The sequence below is a fragment of the Varanus komodoensis genome, unplaced genomic scaffold, assembly GCF_004798865.1.
Source record: "Varanus komodoensis strain SLA01 unplaced genomic scaffold, ASM479886v1 scaffold1, whole genome shotgun sequence".
Taxonomy (NCBI): domain Eukaryota; kingdom Metazoa; phylum Chordata; class Lepidosauria; order Squamata; family Varanidae; genus Varanus; species Varanus komodoensis.
The window spans coordinates 74,340,626-74,356,182 of NW_025335268.1; the positions used below are offsets into that span (position 1 = coordinate 74,340,626).

The 15,557-nt window shown below is 53.2% G+C and overlaps 1 protein-coding gene across 5 annotated transcripts in view; it reads right to left on the bottom strand.

The window, feature by feature from the left end:
- Positions 1 to 15,557, bottom strand: part of NRF1 (nuclear respiratory factor 1) — a 74,777-nt gene that overhangs the window by 28,600 nt on the left and 30,620 nt on the right. For all 5 annotated transcript variants that reach the window (XM_044429285.1, XM_044429263.1, XM_044429295.1 and 2 more), the window contains exons 4-6: positions 13,959 to 14,085; positions 9,769 to 9,909; positions 2,220 to 2,378 (exon numbers count right to left, since the gene is read on the bottom strand). In XM_044429285.1, coding sequence (XP_044285220.1) covers positions 2,220 to 2,378; positions 9,769 to 9,909; positions 13,959 to 14,085 — 427 coding nt within the window. The remainder of the gene's footprint in view (positions 1 to 2,219; positions 2,379 to 9,768; positions 9,910 to 13,958; positions 14,086 to 15,557) is intronic.

Here is a 15,557-nt window from a genome sequence, read left to right on the forward strand (position 1 = left end):
TTAAGCCAATACAGATCAGTGGCATGCTCAGTTTGGGGGTACATAAAGGTGCGAACTGCTGGAGGAGATGCCTGCGAGTCCCTTGGACCACAAGGCGATCAAACCGGTCAGTCCTAGAAGTGATCAACCCTGACGGCTCTTTAGAAGGCCAGATCCTGAAGATGAAACTCAAATACTTTGGCCACCTAATGAGAAGGAAGGACTCCCTGGAGAAGAGCCTAATGCTGGGAACAATTGATGGCAAAAGAAGGAGGGGGTGGCAGAGGATGAGGTGGCTGGATGGAGTCACTGAAGCAGTGGGTGTGAGCTTAAGGGGACTCCAGGGGATGGTGGAGGACGGGGGGCCTGGAGGAGCGTTGTCCATGGGGTCACGATGGGTTGGGCACGACTTCACGACTAACAACAACAACAAAAGGTGTGAACTCAAAGGCTTCACAAACTTTCCCCAAATGACCACATATTGGAGCAACTGCCCATCTTGATTTGTGCTTGTGAATGCTAAGTCCTATATCATTTGTATTATGTTTTATATTATTCTTATTTATTTATGTAAGCCATCCTGAGGCCTTCGCGACAGGACGGCATATAAATATTCTAAATAAATAAATGGCTTGGGCATCTAAAGCATCATCTTGTTCCACGTGGAACACAGCTAGTTAAGAATGTACCCGAGGTGCTTTCCGGCCGCTCTCAACACCAGAGTTGGCTAGCTGTGACAAGGGCCTTTTTGGCTGTGACCCCCTGTCATTGGGACGCTCTCCCAAAAAGGGCTCACTACCTAACATAGGGCGTTTTAGGTACTGGATAGAGACTTCCTTTATTTGACTGGTTTGAAAAAACAAGTCTGTGGCTCTTCTGTTCTTATAGTAACTTTCAGATTGTTCTTATTTCTCACACAAATGCTAGCCAGCTTGCTGAGCTGTATGGCAGGGCAGAATTTTGAAAAATAAATCAATATTTTGTTTTGAGTTATACTTCACAAAGAGTTTATCTGCAGTTGCTTCAAAAGTGGTCAGCCCCAGAAATGGGCAATCAGCCCAGAAGACAGAAAGAAGGGCTTCTGGGGCACAGAAATTGTCTAAATAAATAAATAATAAATAAATAAAACCTTAGCTGCTGATGTCTTCCTGCCTGTGGATTTATGTCATTTTGGATTGTATTACATTTTGAGGGTGTTTGCTATTGTCAATAAGGCTAAAAGCGAACGATCTTATACCAGTTTAGACAGAAAAAAGACCCACAATTCCTAGTGTGCTCCAGATGGTATAGGGCATTCTGGGAGTTGTAGGACTTCCTCTCTGCCTTAATTTGCATAGTACTGTGTTCTAAGAGGCCGTGTTTATAGCGGATATTATTCTTCCATTCTAAGGCTACAATACTAACCACATTTACTAGGAAGTTAGCCTGAATGTAGAATTTAGTTTGGGATTGCACTGCATATCCCGTAACTACACATGAACCCTTCCAGGCCAATGCCCTCCAGATGTCATGGACCACAATTGTCATCCTGGCGCCGGCTGATGAGATGTAGCCCAAAACATCTGCAGGGTACTGGGCCGGGGAGGCTGCCACAGGCCTCTGACCTAGCGGTTCTGATCCAGGGATGCTCAAGAATGCATCAAGCCACCTGACAGACCAGACCACTGGCTGGGAAGTTGGTCAGAGGAAAAGAAACGCTGCGCCAGGGGAGAACACAGATGATACCATCGCTGCTCCTTGCACGCCCAGAAGCTATTTGAACTTCCGCTTTCAGGACACACGGGACCAGTTTACGTCAATGCAGGTGGGGTGGGGAGCCAAGGCTCCTGCTGAAGGCCGAGGGAACCACCGCAGGGCCCACCCCTCCAGGATGTTCTGATGGCCGCCAGCAAAAAAGCAGCTGGAACAACCTGATGCATGCAAGTTCCGCAGGCTGCAGTGCTGCAACCGGTCCGGGATGATCCAGGCCGTACTGCAACAGGATGCTGCGGACGGGTGGCAGGGAAGAGCTGCTCCAGCCACAGCCCCTGCTGGAGTGCTCCTGGGCGGCCCCCCAGAGGCACAGAGCTGAGCTACACACACCTGTGGCCGGACCCAGGACGGCGATTCTCCGGGGTTCTTACCTGCTCCATGCCTTTTGCCAGAACAACTTAACCCAGCCGGGTCTATAAGCCCAGCCGTCCCATTTGCCACACCAGGGAAGCGCCCTGTGCGGAGGCCAAGGGGCATTCAACACACACCCTCTGCTTCTGCTCCTCTGTGCGGACGTCACTGCGAACGTTGGCCCAGGGGATGTCCTCAGGCCACCAGACGGGCTTGCAGCTCTCCTTCCCCCAGCCGGGCTTCCCACGCCCCGTCGAGTACTTCAGCATTTCAGGGATGAAGGCCCGCAGCTGCGCCTGCGGCATTAAAATAAAACAAAGGTTTCACAAACCGAAGCTCTGCGGAAGCAGCTTGCTTCGAAGCAGCAAAGGAGAGCGCTGGGGTCTTCTTTCCCAGCTGCATCTCCACTGCCCTTGGATCGGTCTGAATGTTGGACTTCGCCCCACCTGGCTTGGCTTCAAGGCCAGTTTGGGGGCGCAGCAGAGGCTGGATGTATGAAAGATCTGGGAACTGATTCCAATGACATACAGCCTGGTCTTTGGGGAGAGGCTTTTAGAAACAGAAGGATCTGACCGCCTTGACTGAAAATAAAACTCTAGCTCTCCTAATGCCCTTCCATTGCATGAGAAATACTGCAATACTGTGCACCAGCCTTCCCCAAGCCAATACCTTTGAGATGTGTAGTTCTACAGCTTTCAGCAGCCCCAAACAGCCATGCTTGCTGGGAATGCTGGGAGTTATACTCTAACCCCTCCCAATGCTGGGAGAAAGCTGCTATATTTAGTTTCAGGGAACCTCAAAACTCCATGGGCTGGAGCAATGGCCCTAAGAAAAAGGATTACAACATCTGGACCTGTTTAGCTTAGGAAAAAGACCAGTAAGAGGGGACGTGATGGAGGGTACAAAATTTTGCATACTGGGAGTCAGGAAGGAGAAAGGGAAGCTCTCCACATACTGCGTAACCTGGGAATTTGCCACCATAAGAAGCAGGGATGTCCTCCAGCTTGGACTGCTCTGGGAAGGCACTGGGCAAATACATGGAGGAGACGGCCGCCAGTGGCTACCGGGCACGATGGCTGTGCTCCTTCTTCATGCAAGGCAATGTGCTCTCCAGGCTGGTTGCTCAGGGCCATGGGTAGGAGAGCGCTGTAGTACTCATGACCTGCCTGCGGGCTTCTCACTGGAGCATCGAGAGCAGGGGTCCTCAAACTGCGGCCCAGGGGCCGGATTCGGCCCGCCATGCCCATCTGGACCCCCTGTGCGTGTGCCCGCGCCTGTGCCCGCCACGCGGGGAGGCAGCGGTTCACTCACTCAGAGAAAATGATCTGCGAGCGAGCGAGCCGCTGCCTCGTGCACCCGCCTCAGCATGGGTGCCCGCGCGCACCGCACCAGGCTTCATGCACTGCACCGGTCCGCGCGCACCACTGGCACCACTTTTCCGGCCCTTGCCCGGCACCAGCACCTTTCAACTGGCTCCCTGGTGGAAAAGCTCGAGGACCTCTGATCCAGGGCCCCACTGAGGGCACAGAACGCTGCGCCAGCTCCAGGACTTCTTCTGCACAGACACTGAATGTGTATGCTGCGATCATAAGGACTGAACATTATATAAAATGCACTAGTAACGTATATTACATATAATGTTATGTTGTGAGCCGTCCTGAGGCTTTTTGCAACAGGACGGCATATAAATATTCTAAATAAATAAATAAAGCACTGAGTCATGCAGGAGGCACTTTTGCTCTCACTACCAAGGCTTGTCACGGCCTTGGTTTGTGCTCTCTCGCTTGTGCACAGACGGGGAAAGGGCCCCGATCCTGATTAAGGTCCAGTGTTGCCAAGCCATATGCAGGACTCCCCATGCGAACACCCTCACGGCACTCATCGCGCAAACCGTCGCATCACCTTTGGCAGCAATTGCTTTCAGCAGCTGCTTTGAGAGCCTAGCTGAACATTATTGGACAAAAGGAGGGGGAGATGTGAGCTCTACTGGGGATGATGGGTGTCTACCAGTTGCTGGGGACCTTGGGCAGGTGGGTGTTGTTGCCTTCCTGCCCGGGCTGCGGGATCTTGGAGGCTGCTGCTGGCCCGTGTGCGAACAGGAGGCTGCACCAGACAGACCCGGCTTTAGTCCATCCTGGCTTTTATGCTCATCTGGAGGTCACCAGGTGGGAGAAGACTGGCATAAAATGAGTGCACAACGGAATAAAGAGAAAACACCTCAGGATGTTGGAAAAATGATCCTTTGTTTCTTGAAGTAGCCCAGCCCAGCCCTGTGCCATATATTTGGCTCTTCTTTGGGGACAATTTTTCAAAACATAAAAACCAACCAACAAAAAACAACTACAACAATCTCTGACTGGTTGCAGGATTTATCTTGCAAGCATATCTTCTCAAAGGTCTCTGCAGAATCTTTTTTTACCGAGAAAATAACCCCTACAGAAGGTTCAAGTGTGTTTTCACAATGCGTGAAGTAGCACATTTGGCCTACTTCAAGGTTGGGTTCACTGGAATGTTTTGGATGTCCTCTGGTTTTGCCTGGCCGTAATGTAACTGCATATTCCTGCACTGGACTGGGAATGTCTTCTTCCCTTCCCATCGCAGGCATCAGACACAGAGCTGGCTGTTTGCAGGGGAGGGTCTCTGTTTGTTCCGCCACAGCAGGCAGCATCTATGGACACAGCACGGCAGCATCCCCTAGTGACTGCGTAGAAGCATCTCACAGGAACAGCAACACAGCACCTTCGAAACAGCAGGCGGGGTGAAGGATGGGGCCTGCCTGAAACGCAGCCCCCCAGCCACACCCGCCGTGAGACTCCACACGAGGCTTCCACACATTTAGAAGGGGAGGTGGGCGGGAATGCTGGCAGACCGCCAAGGATGGATTTGTGGCCAGAAAGAGGTGGCAGATATTCTCCATTATGGATGCTATTAGCATCCATATAATTCCTCCAGGGATAGGTTTCCGAAAGAGATTCCTGAAAGTGTTCTTCTTTTGAACAGTAGGCTTGTTATGTGTCAGGCAAGAGGGATAATTATATGACACAGATGCTTGTTCTTGCACTCAACAGAACAAGAGACAAAATTAAGTATACAGAATGGGGTTCAAAGGGATGGGCAACACCTATCCTAAAATGTACCTTCCAGTCTTATTATGGTGCATGGCCAATAGCTTTTAGCAAATAAACTGAACTGGCTGACATCTCCTGGACATGTAAACACTGTCAAGCTCCATCTTCTAAGATCTGCTCATGCTGCATGCCAGAAAAAAGAGCAGATTCAAAGTATGCCAATCATGAAAACATTTGCAAATATGCTCGTTTTGGATAACCACACTTGGGTTTTGCATGCTCTATTCTGAAGAGGATGTTTTAAATTTGCAAGAGAGAGAGAATGAGAGAGAGAGAGCGAGTGAGCTTGCAGAACAAAGGTTTGGAGAGGCCGTTGAGGGAGCGTGCACGACAGGACGGTGGCTCAAGAGAAAAAGGCAGAGAAACGTTTTTCCAGGCTCGTTCAAACCCACCTACCATGCATCCATACCAGTCTGAAAGAGTTGTAAAGCAGTAGCAATCACGACTGCAATTTCCAGGTGTTCAAATTTCTATGCCAATTCAGACCCAAGCTTACGACGTTCTAGCAAAAGACAACCTGGAATATATGATGCACCGAGGATGCCACCCCCAACCCGGTTCCTCCCAGATGCGTTCTGATCAAAGCTCCCTCCATCCCATGACTAGGGTGGCTGGCTTCACACCACAGAGTTCGATTTCAGGCCGCCTGTGCTACAGATGGCACTGAGACAGTTCATTCACACAACCCTGCTGAGTTAGAATCAGCGGCGAAGTCAAGCCTGCCTGGCCTGTCACTAGGATTGGTAGCCTTCCACTCATGGAATCACAAGAACAGCATCTTCCTTCCAAACAGTGCACTTTTTTCCTGATTCGTTTTGTTCTAAGCACCACCTTTGGTAGAATTCCTTCCCTCCGTCCCTCCCTCCCTAAAAATCCAGCCTTTCCTCCAGAGACGCTTGAGGGAGTTTGGAGGAGTACGATTGCGGACAGAAAGGTGGCAGTGTAAACAATGAAATGGCGGCATTCCAGGCTGCAGAAACCACAGCGGACCCCAAAAGGGTGGCGGGACGGCTGGGCGGGATCTTTGTGCCACTGGGGAGCAAAGGAGAGCACCACCAGCAGTAGGAATCCTGGCCCAGGCTTCTTCACGGCGACCGGAAGATCACGTGAGCTTGTGAGCGCCTGTCGCAGACCCCTCTCGCCCCTCCAGAGGGCTTGACCTGCGGCAGCTCCCCAGGCAGGGGTCTCCCCCCCCCCCCCGCTGGCACGAGGGTGTGGAACCTCAGGGGCGCACTGCTGGGGCTGCATTCCAGCAACGCCCAGGGCAGGGCCGCTGTCTTTGGTTTCCTCCCGCTTCTCTCTCTGTGCCCTGCAAGGGACTGCTCTTGCCAGAGGTCTGAGCTGATCGCTTGCAGGGAGCTTTCGACGAAATGAAGCTGGTGGCCCTGTGTGGCCAGGGGGCTGTAGGCTGACTCCCCCGGATCTAAGCAGAGATGCCAGAGGCTGAATCCGGGGGCTGCATGTGCTTTTCCTCGGTCCTGCGCCCCCTCCTCATTTGTGCCCGCTCGAGGTAGCGCTTTCGTTGACTTGGAATGCAAATGACTCATGCTCCAAGGAAAAACACGCCAAGAGGAAGCAGCAACAGTGGCTGAGGCAGTCCAGGTGAGGCCGAATGTCACCTCGACGTCAAAGAGCACACCTTGCGCTCTGCAATCGCAAGCACTGCTCCTTGCTTCCAGATGGATTAATTAGAGGGCCTCAGGAGTGGAGAGCCGTGTGCCACGGCGAGCGCTTGTTAAGGGCCTCAGAACCACCAGGGAGGCAATCAAGGGGAGTGCTGCAGCCTGGCCTGCTCGGGCACGAGGCCTCTCTAATTATCCGCATAACAAGGGCAGCGATCAGCACTTCCTCGGGCCTCCTGCTTCTAAGAACCTAGCATGGGCCCCTAAGTCAAGGACGGCACTTGGGGGCCAGGTGGGCTCAGCACTGCCTCGACCCTCTGCTGCTGCCCGCAGCTCGTCTCCTAGCTCATGTGGCCTCTCAGACAGTGAAACGCGCCACCAGCCGTGGCACGAAAAATCACCGCTGCGTATGCCCCCACTGAAGCTTTTCTGCACCCTTGTTCCCACTCCTTGTATGTTCTGCTGGTGTTCACTGAATTTCCCATTGGTATTTTCACCAAATCTTAACAACCACCTTTGTCATTAACAGATTCTAAAACTTGGTGCAGTATTTGCCAGATGAGAAGTTTTCCTCTTCTTGGAGAAGGAAAATGGGTCGGGCTGACGGGGGCATCTCTTTCAAAAATTACTGGTGATGCCTGGAAGTGTGAGGGAAGATGCCCTGGGCTGGGCTCCCCAGACTCCAGCCTGCTCTGCACTGATCCAGAGTCCAAGTTCCTGGCAAGCATGTCCAGCATTTGCGGGGCATGTGCCGCGAATTAAGCCCCATGTGCTGTGCAAGCCGGGCCCCTTCCCCTAAACCATGCGCAGCCGCCGATGGACTGGCTGCAACCGGCACCAAAGAGGGCTGGTCACAAGGGACGCACCGGGCAAGGAGGCCCTGCGACTGCCGGCAGCGCTCCTCTCATGTGCTGAAGGCCGCTTGCGAAGGGCTCGCCAGGAAAGGAAAGGAGCCCCCCACGACGACAGCCGCAAAAGAAGGGGGCTGGTCTCTGAGTGTTTGTGGAGCTCCTCTTGGCTCAGCCAAGTTTGGGGGGCCAGGCCAAGCACAAGAGGAAGCCCATGAATGCTTGGAGGGAGGGATTCCGATAAGGTGAGGTGGCTACCTGTGCCACCAGAGAAGCAAGTCGGCCTGCTCACTACCGACCAGCGAGGCTGCTGTACGTTTCACAAAAAGAAGCGTCTTCTGCAGAGGCCTGAAGGTGTGAGGGAACAAGAAAGCACACACCTTCACGGGAACCATTATTTATCTCTAATAAGCAAACTACTCCCTTGGTGCTGAGCACGTGGTGCTCCCCACTGCGGACGGTTGCATCAGGACTTCAGGACGGTCCCTCCAAGAGAAAGCTCTCCGTCAGTCCACATTCTGTCACAGTACATTTATGCCATGAAAGGTTGTAGAAGATTGATGGGAAGGGAGAGAACTGACTGCCACTCAGTGAGGAAGCAGGGCTGGGAAGAGGGCTGGCAGGCCAGAACGGCCCACTCCCCGAAACTCGCACAGCTCCTTGTTCTGTCCTTTCCACCCTCCCTCTCCAATATATTCCTGTTCAGGATTTTTGCTCCTCCACTTCTGACGCCCTTTGTGTTCCCCACCCCCGGGTCTCCTGTGCTCCTGAATGACAAGGCCCACATTCCCCTGTGGTTTGATCTGTCTGGAGCTCAGGTTTAGAGTTGACCTGCTCACTCACCCTTCCTTTCTCCTTGGAATGCCAGCTCCATCCCTGGCATTCCAAGCAAACGTTCGGCAGACCCCTCCCCCAGTCCCCAGCTCCACGCGGAAAAGCTGCACCTGCTCACATTCATCCCACATGAGCCCCTCCGCTCTCTCCTGCCCAACTCTCACTGTTCGCAGCCCTGATTTTAAATGTTGATTGTAGGCTCCTTGGGGCAGCACCCCGTCTTTTGCTTATCTTACTATGTATAAGACTGTGTACCCTTATTCACGTACATTGATGAATATTATCTGCATAATTTCCCCAGCCACCTCAGTTTGCTAGAACTGGCAAGAATGGACTTGCAGCGGGACCTTTTGTCCCTTTTGAGGCAATCCAACAAAAAGCAGCAAAGCGAGGTACAGTAAGATCGATCGTTACAAAACTTTACATTCATATAACTGCCCACAGCTGAACTCTTTGGGGAGTTCACCACCTTTTAAGTCGCCCATCCAGATTTCAACCAGGCCCAACCCTGCTTCGCTTCCAAGATTAGGCAGGATCAGACACCGCAGGCTATAGGGAAGCTACATGGGGAGGGTGACACACTCGTTCAAACAGCACGTCAGTTTTACACGATTGTTACTCAAAACGGCCACTCTAAAAGGCTTCTTAGACAGATATTCACACAGTAGTTCAGCCTTGCAAGCAGCCAGGCTGACTACGTGGTATTAGGACGGCCTGAATTAGCACGAAGATCGTCAGATTCCACTAAAGCGTCCATTGCAGAATCACCACATGGCCTGGCAGGGGCTCTGACGAAGCTTTTTTCTAACCCAACCGCTTGGACCTGGGGCTATTTCATCTCAAAGCCACAAGCTCTAGCACAGAGCGATTCCCATCGGCAGGCTTTCTGAGCACGTAGCATGGATGCATTGTTCCAGGGGCAGCGTGGCAGACAGCTGAGCGCATTACGAACATGCGGACTCCTTTGCAAAGCTACGGGAGCCGGGGGGCCTTCAGTACCATAAGCATCACTGGCTGTTCTCCCGCACTTGGCAGAAAAGGCCGCATCAATGGGAACACCTTATCTCAGAGCCACTTAGCAGAGCCACTGCGACTCCCCCTGGAGGGAAAGGAGTAAGCACATCTCCAAGGAGCTGTGTATCTATGAGAGTCACAGAAAGAGGGATTGATTCTGCACTGGAAAAATCAATAGGCCAGAGACAAAGCTCCCCTGTGCTGCTGTTTTTCAGCTTCCACCCCCACCTCGCGGCTTACCTGGGTCATCTTGTCCACAGAGACTGGAATACCATCTATGGTGAGAGGCGGCAATTCTGAGTTAACCTCTTGTGGCGCAGGTGCGTGTTCCAAGAGTGCCGACTCCAAATCTTCCAGGATCATGCTCTTGTACTTGCGCACCTGTGGGGAAATCAGGCAGGCTCAGGTAAACAAGGTGAAGAGCAACAGGAGAGCGGAGAATGCTAAGTAACAGGAAGGGGGGTGCATTCCCCTCCTCGTGGTGCTGCACGCCGGAGCAAGCAAACAACACCGCAGCTGCCAGATGAAAATACCCATTGGCCCCGGAGCTCATGCTGGAAGTGCGTTGAAGTGAGATGATGAAACTGCTGGCAACACTCAGAAGCGGCACATGCAGAGGATTTCCAGAGAAGTTTGCGGGCAGGACCGGATTGGCCCAAGCCGTCCCTGCACATCTACCAAGGGCCCCCGTTAAACTGACCCAGAACTGCCGTGGGGCAATCCTGAGCCCTGGCTCACCAGCCTCAGGCCTCCTTGTGTGAAGGGCATGATTTTCCGAGTCTCTTCTGACTTTGCAGTGTGCAGGAGACCCTTCCTCCCTTTTGTGGGGGGCTGCAGTGCTTGAGCAAAGAGCCCTGCAGCCTGAGGCAGGTGCCCCGGCTGTTGAGCGACCTGGAACTGCGTTTGTCCACTAAAGCTTTGTCTTTGCACTGCCTGCCATTAAGGCCCCAGCCTGAGAAGGGGCCCTGCTCGGCTCCCTGACCTGGGGGCACCCACAGGTGGCCTGAAGCTGCTCAGGTCCTTCAGGGCAGCTCTTGGTCTCCTCCTAAAACAAAGGGAAAGGCCCCAGAGAAGCACAGGAGGAACACCAAAAGCTCGGAGGAAGCCTTCTGCTGTGGAGACTGGGCACATCCAACCTGGAGGGAGAGCATGGGAGTGTGGTGTAGTGGTTAGGAGTGTGGGACTCAGGCAGTCTGGGTTCTAGTCCCTGCTCAGCCGTGGAGCCCACTGGGTACATTAGGACTGTCGTTGTGAGGATAAGACTGAGAGGAGGAGGAGGAGGAGGAGGATTACCTAAGCTGCCTTGGAAGGAAAAAGGCAGGATACAAATATACATAAATAAAGGGGATGGATCTAGTACATCTGGATGTTTAAAACTGCATTGGGGAGAGGGTGAAACTGATGCCATCCACACAGGACAGGAGGAGCCACAGATTTTCCAGTGAGGAGCTGTGAGATTGCCAGGTGCCAAGAAGGGCCGGCTGCCCTCCTGTGACCACGGTCCTTCCACGGATCGTCCGTCTGCCCACCCCCACAGGCAGGAGTTCTGCGCATGCGCAGGTCAGTTGCTCAGTGCTCCCAGCAGCCCAGCAGAGCCTGGGTGGGAGCCGCCGGGCCTCCTGCTGGGCTCGCAGCCCCATGTCCAGCGCAGCGGGGAGCTCAAAGGGGGAGGCCCTGAGTGGGGAGTAGGCTGGCTGTGCGAGTCCACAGGAGGCCGCTCAGGACACGACCTGTCCTCCTGCTCCGTGACCTCCGAGGGCCACCCACAGGGGCAACTGAAAGCAGTGCAGCTTGCCAGAGGAGGGAGATGTCGCACCGGAGCCGAAGCGAAGGCCACCAGAAGCTGCAACAGGGCAAGCGCTGCTGTCTGGGGGTAACGCAGGAGGATGGGCAGGTTGGAGAAGCTGACCTAGATGAATTCGAGACAGAACTTTTGGAAGGAAGAGCAGTCTCGATGGAAGACCACCCCATCCTTGGGAAAATTGGCCTCTGATGCGGAGTACGTCATTCACTTGCTCTACACGTGGATGTAGCGGCAACAAGAAAGGCCTGTTTCGAACGGAGCTGCCTAAGGCCAGCTGTGGCCAAAGGTCTGAAGGGCTTTGCCATCAGTTGGGCCAACCCAGCTGACGGCTCCTAGGCAGGACAGGAGAGGTTGGCAGAACCATCTGAAGAGAGCGTGTGAGAAGACAGAATATCCCTCAGAATTATGGTTACTGAGCAGCTATCTCAGCTAAACTGATCGATCAGAGAGCGAAACCCTCGGGCTTACAAAATCCAAGACATTCAGCATATTGGGTATTGTTGAGCTGGTGCCAGAAAGGTCAGGAAACGCTTGCTTGGCAGCCTAAGAGGCCCGAGTGGAAGGGCCGTGTGAAGCTGACAGCAGTTCTAACACCTGCTCAAAGAATTCACAGTTAGTTATTCTCCGTGCTGTGAGATGCGGGGCTCTTTGGCCCAAGGGCCTGATCCTCCTGCTGCCTATCAAAAGGAGTTTGGCAGGAGAGCAGCTCCACTGCCCCTTCCCCCTTAGTGGAGGCCAAGCGGTGGGCACGGGAACCCTGCGGGGGCGTCTCTCCAGGACAGAAACACCCAGCTCCTGCTGGCTGACAGTGCCTTCCTGCCATGGCAGGTGCACCTTTTGAAGGCCCTGAAGAACATACACCCTCGAAAGGCAGAAGGAGGAAGAAAAATTCAGAGGCAAGAAAAGAGAGAGAGGAGCAGGAGGAGCTCTGTCAGCATCCCAGAAGGGACAGAGCGCAGTACGATTTGCATGACTGCTGGAGGTTTTAGCTGTGGGACAAATGCTCTAGCTGCTGTGACAGACGAGAAAGAACAGGAGGGAGCTGTGGCCAGAGCAGGCCCAGAGGAAGCAGGCAGGACCCCTGCCTAGAGTTCTCCTCAGCTCTGGAATGTCCCAGCCGGCCGTTCTGCGCAGGGACCTGACCAGGTGTGGGAATCACAGAGGCCAGAGAGAGAAACGGGGCACTTCCCGTGGCGGCAGGACGTGCTTGAAAGGCCTTCCCGGAGAAGCGTGTCAGTCCTTCTCCCTCCTGGCCTTTGAGAGAATTTTGAAAATGCATCTCTCCCTCTCTGTATTTGATGAACTGTCGTGTTCAGCGCGCTTTCAGCGAGGGTAGTCTGTGGCTATGCGGCAGCTTGTCCATGACACGAATTATTTACATATTGAATATTGTTTTGTACTGTCTGGTTATGTATTTTGTATGTTTAATTGTTGTTATAAACTCTTTATGAGAGTTTTTACCCTGAAAAAGTTGGCTATTAATCTTATCTGTCATCATTAACCGCCTGAAAGTAAGACAAGTTCACCCACAGAAAAGTATTGTGGGTAAAAGCTCCAAAAATATACATTCCATAACTAGCTTTGTAAAAAGTTGATCCTGCAACTTGCAAGCAAATTTGCATAGTTTATACAAGTGTTTATTTTACAGAATACATGGGCTGTGTACAGGTGTGGACAAATGCACACCTGCAGCCACGCAAGTATGTTGGACACAGCTGCTGGGAGGGCTTCCCCGCTCTCTTTCTCTCATGTGCGCGCGCATGCACACACCACGCACAGAGAGCATTTCAAGGCTACCTTCCCTGCCCAGAGAGCCCTAAATTGCCGCACAGGTTGCAGTGTATCCATTTAAAAATAAATAAAAGAAGCGAGGGGCAGACAGACGAGAAATTTGCTTTTCTGTTTACCTTTAAAAAGGCAATCATGGGAAAGCTCGCAGGACGCGGAGCTCCGTGCACAGCACCAGCAGGGCGCTGTCGTGCCGTCAGGCATGTGGCCTGACCTAGGAAGGCTTCAGCCCTCCCTCCTTTGGAGGTTGTCCAGAAATGGCTGCGGGGAGTGTTGTCAACATGGGCAACGCTCTCCCTGGGAGGTGAGAGGAGGCCGTCAGCTTGGTACCTTCCAGTTCTCCCATGATGAGCACTCTCTGGGGTCAGCAAGTGCGATGCACAGCCCCCCCCCCCAAATGCTATGCTGTCCCTGTCTGTTCCCCTCACAGACCAGGTTCAGAGAACATCGGTGGCTGTTTGCGTGTTATTTAAGGCATGATGTGCTGCAGAGTCTTGGGGCCCAAGCGGCATATGCAACTGCCCTGGGGTCAGGGTCTTACGTGAACCCTGAGCGCATGCACCATGCCGGGGTCCTTAAACACTCCGGAACCCATGCTTGCTGAGTCTGCATCGCACGACGACCTGTCAGCCAGAGTGGCGTAGCCAGAAAGCAGCCGCACGCACCCTGACACGCTGCAGCCTCACCTGGGTTCAAGAAGTCAAGGTGAGCCGCCATGCTGTGAGAACAGCCACAGAACCCTCTACCTGTCACGCCACCAACCTTCGCTGCCACACACGCACGCAGCCCCAGGCACGGGGCTCCACAGGCGGGGCGGGGGAGGGACCTCGGGCCTTACCACATTCTCCAGTGGCGCCGCGCCGAACACTTTGAAGACGGGGTTGGGTTTGGAGGGTGAGATGCACAGAACAATGGCCTGCTGCCCGACGCGGGTGGTGTATTCGTCCAGCGTGGCACGAAGCTTCCTGCATCGGCCGAGCAAAAGAGAGAGGAATAGTGCAGGTTAATTTTAAACAGTAAATGATCCCAACCTAATTCCAACATTTCTCTTTTCCTGCATCTTACATACACTGCCACAGTATACAACTTTTCTTGTGGTCAGGCTTAAAAATGCTGCAGGCACATCTGGTTTCGGCCAGTACCTGTCCAAACAGAACTGGGCTGCTACGAGCCAAGGAAGTCTGAGTTGCAGAAGCACCATCTGGTTTCCTTGCCTCCTGGGGCAAAGACAGTGCCTTTCCGCAAGCGCCACGGCTTTTTATACGCCGGGCCTTGACTGAGTGCCCCAGGCCCGCATTCTCTGTGCAGGTGTTAACTGCACTGACAGCAAATGGAGGGGAACCTGGCTCACCCAGGTGTGAGTTATTGGTTTGGACTGCAGTTAATTAAGCCCCAGTGTACGGACAACAGTCTAAAGAGCTGGTAGTGTTCTCTACCTGCAGCAGCATTCACTGTCCATTTAATTTATTTCGTTTCTACACTGCCCCACAAGAGCCAAAACTCTCCCAATGGTTCACAAAAATTAAATGTAGAATAAAAGGTAACATAAAATATTCAACATGCAAAACACTGAAATGATTTAAAACAGCTAAAAACAATCATCCCAGGTATGGAAAGCCCACTATGCCATTGAAAGAAAAGTCTTAGCCTCCCGAGGCAAAGATAACGGTGACACCACCCAGACCTTCCTGCCTGCCCAAAGCCAATTCAAAATGTATGGCGGAACTACAAGTGCCATACAGCTTGCGGTCTTCTAGCGACCTTCCGGGGTGGAACATTTCTGATGAGCTCCCTGTGAACCCAGAGGCTCTGTTCCAAAGTGCTTCCTTCTAAGATGACACATCCGGGGAAAGTCACCTAGTACTGCACTCATCGCCAACAACAGCTAGCCTGAGGCCGAGCAGATTTGATCTGGTCACACCTGTGACTCCCCTGTTAGCGCCCAGCAGGATCTGGGGAAGTCCCCTCACTCAGCGGACTGTTGCACGCATGCCCGAGCCTAGACTCAGCCCAACGGAAAGGCGAACCTGAGGTGGGTGAATCTGGCACACTACACCTGGACCGGGGGAAGAAAGGAGGAAAAGACCCAGCCTCAAATATCACTCAGTCAATGAATAGGGTTTAGGGTGAAACCCGTATTTGCTGCCTTGGGGATGGGCAGAATAACAGCCAGTCCTCGCCCAGATCAAAGGGATACTTCAAGGGTGGTGCGTGGCAAGGCAGGCAGCCAGCCGAGAAAGCTGGTTGATGCCATCAGGACTCTGGTGCAAAACGCGCCCCCCTCTGCAGACAAGGCATGCTCAGGTGTTTCCTCTTGGGTGAAGAGCGTTAGCAGAGCAGAGTGGCTGAGCGACCGAGCCACGAACCAGGTTGCCATGCACCTTCAGGCTGCTGTGGGAACTACGAGGGCCAGGGTGCACCCACAGACCACGATCCG